Source organism: Coturnix japonica, chromosome 28, assembly GCF_054131305.1.
Source record: "Coturnix japonica strain WE chromosome 28, WE-NBRP24, whole genome shotgun sequence".
In the NCBI taxonomy this organism is placed as follows: Eukaryota; Metazoa; Chordata; class Aves; order Galliformes; family Phasianidae; genus Coturnix; species Coturnix japonica.
In genome coordinates, this window is record NC_140690.1 from 3,574,822 (window position 1) to 3,581,786 (window position 6,965).

The 6,965-nt window shown below is 52.6% G+C and overlaps 1 protein-coding gene across 2 annotated transcripts; it reads left to right on the forward strand.

The window, feature by feature from the left end:
* Positions 1 to 717: 717 nt before the first annotated feature.
* Positions 718 to 6,337, forward strand: LOC146756073 (uncharacterized). Of its 2 annotated transcripts, XM_085524840.1 has the most exons (9): positions 718 to 2,802; positions 3,113 to 3,293; positions 3,475 to 3,594; positions 4,121 to 4,244; positions 4,572 to 4,658; positions 4,745 to 4,849; positions 5,161 to 5,300; positions 5,478 to 5,545; positions 6,024 to 6,337. In XM_085524840.1, exons 2-9 carry the CDS (start codon positions 3,240 to 3,242, stop codon positions 6,115 to 6,117), a joined length of 792 nt encoding a protein of 263 aa, XP_085380966.1. In that variant the 5' UTR covers positions 718 to 2,802; positions 3,113 to 3,239; the 3' UTR covers positions 6,118 to 6,337. The 2 variants fall into 2 exon arrangements, with proteins under 2 accessions (XP_085380966.1, XP_085380965.1); XM_085524839.1 differs by lacking the exons at positions 718 to 2,802; positions 3,113 to 3,293 and having other exon boundaries at positions 3,413 to 3,594.
* Positions 6,338 to 6,965: the final 628 nt, after the last annotated feature.

Below are 6,965 nucleotides of genomic sequence, written 5' to 3' on the forward strand. Positions count from 1 at the left end.
CTGGAGAGCGGCAGGGGAACACCGGGAACACACAACATAACACAACACAACAACACAACACAACAGCACAACACAGCCCGACCCCCGGCCCCGCACGCACCACCCGATCCCGGCGGCGGGGAGCCGAGTCCCGTGAGCTCCGGCAGCGCGGGCCGATATAGGAGCGATATTTCTGGATGGGAGGAGTCAGGAGCTATAAGCTCATTTTGCAGCTCAATTAGTGATGCCCCAAACGCCTCCAGACCTGAACGTCTCTGCCCAGAGCCTGTGAAAACCAGGGCACTCCTGTGCGCCTGCATGTAACAGTAGTTTCAATGTAGGTAATGATCCTTCAAGGTGAAGTGCCTGCGGGTTCTGCAGCAAAAGGGTTTGATGGCCCCATTGAGGCGGGGATGGATCCAGAGAGAAAAACAGGGAAAACTGGCTGCCTGCCGTCCCCTTGGTCACCCCCATAGGACCCCACTGAGCTCCAGGCCCTTCTCAGCTCCATTGCTCCTCTCTGGACACACTCCAGGGTCTCAGAGTCCCTAATGCTCCGAAAAACCAATAAAGGAAGTTGTCCAAGGAGAGGTGAAAAGAACCTCATCGCTTATTCACTGCAGGGAAACATCTTCAGTTTGGGGGGTAAATGGAAGAGAAACGGCTGCATAAAATGACAGCTTACAGACAGGAGGAGGCTGTCAGGTGTCACGGTGTTATTAAAGGCCACAAGAGCACGAAGGGAAGGAGTGCAAGAGTGGGATTAGGGCAGGGGAGCTCCTGAGGGCTGCCAGCAGATCTGCAGCCTGCGTTCGATCTGTGTGAAACCCACATGGCACAGTTTGACTTCAGCACATTGGCACATCCTGAGCACAATGGAGTTATTGGTGCAAGGGCAGTGCCTGGGGGATCCCAGCTATTCTGTGCTGTGTAACAGCAGCAGAAAACAGCTGCAGAGAAACCTCAGAGTGCTCTGTGAGATCTCAGCTGCAGCTTATCTTGGGCTGTGGAGTCTGAGCACAGGGACAGCAGAAATCCATCTCCTGTCCTGCACTGAGCTGGGCCCAGCAGGGCAGGCAAACCAGGGCCTGATCTTTGGGAAGGCTCCTGATGTGGATGTGAGTTAGAGCTCAAAGATGAGTGTGATTCCACAATCATTATTGTCATCCTACAGACTCCACGTTACACAAAGCGGAAGGCACTTAAACCTGCCCTAAAAGCATCATTGCAGTGGGAATATCACATCTCACCCGTGATTCACGGCCTTAAGCCCTGCAAACACTCCATTCTATGTGATGTCATTATACCTACCTATATTGCTAGCATGCTGTAGATTCGGTGCACGACGACTTTAAAAAGACACATTTAAGGCTTGTCTCACAGAAAGGAAGAAGTGACCATGAAATATTATTATTTCATCTGAGATGTACTTAGTTATGGAATGGAGCACTGATGAATCACGAGGCAGCTCTGCTCCGAGCATCGTGCAGAGGAGCTCATGGGCTTCTCTGGGACTGCAAACCTCCCTCTGAGGAATCTTAACTGCAAGAAACCTGGCCTGAAGGTTTGGTCCCCATTCCCAGTGTTGTGACAAGAGTCACCTCAGTTCTCTGTTACTTTACTTCAGATAACCCCACTGGGTGACCCTTGTGTTGGTCTCTTACAATTGGATCTAGGAGGTGCTGGCTGCCTGTGTTTATGATGAAAGAGCAGCAGTGATGTGGGTCTGTGTGAGGTCACAGTCATTGCTGGGTTGGGAGGGTTTGGCCCCCAGCTGTCGAGCAGAGCTGGTGCTCTGGTGAGCATGCTGCACACAGACACTGAGCTGTGAGCGTTCCTTGTTGGAGATCATCCTTTGCAAGCCCACTGCAGGCACCGCTGCAGCGTGTGTGTGAGCTGGGCACAGCCCGGACTGACCAGGCCAATAAGGTGAGCTGGGTTTGGTGCTGGGCGGCTGCTGGAAGGAGTCTGAGCAGAACAGCTGGGCTGGGGAGGAGCTCCCAGCTCAATGGAGGCCCTTCCGAGTGGCTGTTTGCAGGGGAAATTGATTCCTTGTGAGATTCTGTCACACGTTTTGGTGAGGATGATGAACTGCCATTACTGCCCTGTGTGATGCTGCAGTGCAATGGAAAGCACAGCAGTGATAATGGGGTATCAAAGTCCTGGGCTGCAGCAGGTGAGGATAAGCCCAAGTGCAGCAGCTGTGGGCACAGAAAGGAAGGAAAAAACTGCTGACCATTGGAAGGGCTCAGGCAGGCAGTGATCTCCAGTCAGACACCCTCACCTGCACTGCCAACCCTTCAGTGATGTCTGGGAGGGGTTTGCATGTGCCTGAGCTGCCCTGGGTTGGCCCTGCCATCCCACCAGGTGCTCAATCTCTGCTTCAAGCCGTGACTGAGCATCGCTGCTACAGCCCTGCAGAATTGCTGCTGGTCCCCAGCCTTTGTTTTAGACATTAGAAGGGAAGGAGAGCACAGACTTCATGGAGTGCAACTTGTGCTTTATTGACCCCCGGATCCAGCACATTTTTAACAGAACCCCCTGAAGTCCTGGTGAGATCCAGGTGCTGAGCTGGGCCGTGGGCTGTGCAGTGACATCACAAGCACAGTGAGCTCACAAGCGCTGCCTGGGGCCGCGGCTGCCACCAGTGAGTGCCAGAGCCGTGAGTGCTGCGCAGAGTGTGGACACGCTGTGTCAGCCCTTGTCCCGGCTGGCAGTGACGGTGGTGGTGGCTGCTGGTGCTACCTGCTCTCACTGACGGTGTTGCCCAGCCATTGCACTGGTGTGTTAGCTGGAAGGGAGGAGAACTGCAGCTGTGCCCGGGTAAGCCAGAACTGGAGGTTTCTCAAACGTGTGAGTGGTAGCGCTGCATCCACTGCAGCTGCAGCAAGGGTAGATGATGGAGTCCTTCTCATGGCAGGAACACAAAATGTATGCTGCAAGGTATATAACTGCTGGTGGGATGGAGAACAGCACTTGCTGGGGAAGTCATGGCACTTAGACACACATTGGTTCCAGAGCTGGCACAGTTCTTGCAACCAGCTGCTTCCAAGGCATTGCCCTCCTCGAGAGCCCAAACTGCATCAAAAGAAAGCTGGGAAAATTCTTATTCCTCATGATTCTTCCCTTGTAGGCACTTCCTGTAGGGTTCCGGTCCGAGAGGACTCTTTGGGGATCCAAGCAGTTCGAGCACAACTGTCTCTTTGCAAGAGCAGGGAATTCCTCTGGAAATAACCCAGACGGGCTCTAAGAATTTCACCATGTCTCAGCAAAGAGGCGACTGCTACTTCTACTTCTACTCCACCTGCACTAAGGTACGGTTGACTTTCTTCTGCCTGGGTTTTCTTCCATTTCCTCATGTTGAAGAGAAAGGGGTGGAGCAGGGGAGACCTGCTGGTGATGTTACCCTCATAGCGCTGCTAACAGCCTGGGCTAATGGCATGGACACGTTTCAGGCTGTGCTCTTATTTTCCTGTGGTTTCCTTGTGCTTGCAGGGAGACAGCTGCCCCTTCCGCCACTGTGAAGCGGCTCTGGGGAGCGAACGAGTCTGCAGACTGTGGATGGAGGGCGGCTGCTCAAATAGAAACTGCAAGTTCCGTCACATGAGGATTGATGTGAGTGTTTGCCTAAAGATGTGCTTTCCAGCTTAGTCTACAACACCACTTTTCATGGCTGTGGTTGGGCTGAATGCACTTCTGCAGGCTGGATATGTTTGCTGTGAAAATCTTACTGGTTTCTGTTTCTAGAGGGGACTGGGAGGAGGTAAAGAAGGCAGAGAATTCAGTGCCTTAGGTATATCACAGCGGGAGATGTTTGCATTAGGAGCCAAAAGCATTTTCTCCCCAGATGCAAAAAGCTCGCATTGCTCAGCCTCCTAAAGCTGCTGGAGCTGGGTGGTAGGAGAGAGTGGCACTGCCCTCCTGCCAGCAGGGCTCGGTTGTGCCCTATCAGGCCTTCTCCGTCCTGGATTTCTTCAGAGCAGTTCGTTCTGGCTGCTTGGAGTAGTGAAAGGAGGGGCAGGAAATGAGGGTACAGAGCTAAGGCTCCACACAATGGTTTCTGATGGCTGTTGGAGCGCGGCATCTCCCTGCAGACCTGATGTGCCTGTTTCCATGGCCCTTCCTTTCCTTCTCTCTGCAGAAGCAGCGCAGTTTGATTCCCTGCTTCTGGGAGAACCAGCCCGGAGGCTGCCAGAAACCACACTGCGCCTTTCGCCACCTGAAGGAACGCGGTGGGAACAGACCGACTGCGCTGCTGAGCCACAGTGAGTGTCCGATGGCGTGAAGCATGAAAGGCTCAATTCTGAATGTCAGTTCTGAGCGGGTGCAGGATGCATGTCACCATTCATTGGGGAGGCAGGGGAGAGTCGTGATAGTGAAATATCCGTCTGTGCTTTGGCTGTCAGAGCAGCGCTGGGCTTTTTCTGGAGTGAGGAAGATGCACTGCAGGTCTGTGCTGACTGCACAGCATTTGGGCAGCGGAAGGCAAATGTAACAAACAGTGCTTGAAAATGTGAAGCTTGTGGTTGACTGTGCTCAAACCTGCCCCCAAAGAGACGCTCATCAATCATTCCTTGTTTCTTTTCTTCCAGAAGTTGACACCAGTGGCCTTCCTCCAAAGAGAGGCCTTGCAAAAAGTCTGGGGAACCAGACAGAGGTTGACAAGGCACCAGAGAGAGGTACAGATACTCAACAGGCTCCTGGGTTTGATGCACTGTTTTTCTACTGAGATCTGACTGTTCTTTCCCGGGACTCTTCTCTGCAGTTGACATCCCAGTTTCCTCCCATGGCCCAGCTGGACTAAAACGCAAACGGTCGGAGGAGGAGAAGGGAAAAGCAGGGGAATCACCCTGCAAGAAAAGAGTTAAAGGTGAGCACGAGGAGCTCGTTACGGTGCCTCAGAAAAGCAGTGCTGTCATTTTGCATTGCTCTCTGTCAGACTTTTCCTTGCCCTGGATTATTACTGAGGGCAGCTATTGGGTTTCTTTGTTCCTTTGTATGCGTTGTTGGTACACAGAGATGACCGTGTGCAAAACATGGCTGAGAATCCCGGACAGGGCAATGCAATTCCACTGGCCAAATGTATTTAACTTTGTGGAAGGGTGGTGGGACTGATAAGAGAACTTGATCTCTCTTGAGGCGCAGCAAGACAGTACCAGCTCTCTCTTCCTTTTACTTTAGGTGGGCGCAGGGTCTCTGTGAGGCCCATTGATTGGAAAAACACCTTCCCCCCAACGCGGAGACAGAAACGAAAAGCAGCAGAAATTCATCCATCTGCTGCTGAGGACGCGGATGAGCCCCCAGCTAAAAAACTACCAATGGTAAGAGCAGTGGCAAAAGCAGTAGTGGATATGAAAGGTTTACATTGCCCTTGAAGAAAAGGAAGAAATTCCAAGTGTTCTACAGCTCTTCTGTTTCCCTTGAAGGCAGCAGATGCCTCACAAGGTACTTGTAGAAACTCTGACTCGTGCTTCATACTCTGTCTTTTTTCTTCCTAGGAGACTCTTGCTTCAGTCCCACCCGAATACACCGTGCTCAGCACCGAAGTCATAAAGCTTCCAAGCAGGTGATGACCACAACTTGTTCTTCCTTAATGCCCTTTTCCCATCAGACAGAAGTTCTTTCACATTGGGGGAAAATGGGGTGTTTGAGATGTGTCATGGCATAATGCAACAAAGGAAGAGGTCATCTGAGATCATTGAAACTGCTTTGTCAAAACCTCTGCTGAGTTCATGGGGAAAAGTACCTCAGCCAGCAAGCAGGATTTTGCAGAGGATGATTTCTTGACATGTTTACAGACAAAGCAGTGAGGGTGACAATGTGTTTCTGCTACAAAGCCCAGCCCCTGATTGCCAGACTCAAACTGCTCTACTTGAGCAGATGAAAAAGGCACCTGCTGGTTTCCTTAACTCCAAAGGCAGCCGCAGGTTAATCGAATCACCATCCCTATGTGGGTGTGAGGGGCGGGAGGGTCAACTACAGACCTCAGAGCTGAAAGCACATCTCAGAAATGTCACGTAGATTGTTCTTTTCCTTCCCACAAGTCTGGAGCTGCTCCCAGGAAGCCACGCAGACCCCATGGCACAGCCAGAGGAATCCAACACTACATCATGTTCCTCACAAGGGGCAGAAAATTAGCAGCTGAGCTGCACAGGGGCAGGGGAAGCAGCCATCACTGAAGACAACAACCTTGAGGAGCTTCTGATGGAGCTCACAGAAGAACTGGATGGAGAAACTGATGTGACGTTGAGGATGTGGATGAGCTCCTTCTGGACCTGTCCGACATGACGGCTTAACACCATCGCCTGATTGGACAGTTTAAAACAACAACAATTAAAACCAGCCCTGTTCCTTTCCAGCCCTGCTCCTTTTTGTTGTTACTCTGTGGGTATTTCTGAGACTCTGCACAGAGTCTTAAAGCTGAGTCAAAGCAGTGACAATCAGCACTGACTGCATCCTGTTCTGATTTCCTTGTGGCTCTGAGTTCAGGTCCTGCACCCGCCGCCAGCTCTGGGTGCTGCTTCAGCATTGAGGGCACAAAGCTCCTCTGTGGGCACAGAACGGCGTCCATCCAGGGCTGAAACTTCCTCCTTCCTTCACCCTCAGCAAAACTCTGCCTTGGGCCCAATGGGAGCTCTGCTGTTCTGATTCCTTGGGCAACCCTTTGAGAAGGCAGTAACAGTGGGCTCAATAACTGAGGCTGAAGCACAGCACTCAGGGCAGGGGCTCATGGGGGAACACAACAACGGGGGATTCAGGAGCTGGGGGCAAGGCCGCTGTGCAGGGAGCGGCCCCAGCAGCCGCCGTGGCTTCGTGGTACCCCGGTGGTCGGGGCCTGGGCGGCCTCTGGCGGCAGCATTGCTGGCACAGCCCTTACGTTCCTTTCCATTCCCTCCCGTTCCCCATCCCATCCCATCCCACCCCATCCCATCCCCATCCCCATCCTGTCCCTTTTCGTTCCTCCCCGCCCACCCAGCGGGGAGGAT

Bases quoted from the DNA above. Each gene is read 5' to 3' on its own strand.
- LOC146756073 (XM_085524839.1), top strand. From the start codon at position 3,415: ATGGCATGGACACGTTTCAGGCTGTGCTCTTATTTTCCTGTGGTTTCC. The intron at 3,595-4,120 runs GTGAGTGTTTGC...TTCTCTCTGCAG, and splicing joins TCCGTCACATGAGGATTGAT to AAGCAGCGCAGTTTGATTCC. The intron at 4,850-5,160 runs GTGAGCACGAGG...CTTTTACTTTAG, and splicing joins CTGCAAGAAAAGAGTTAAAG to GTGGGCGCAGGGTCTCTGTG.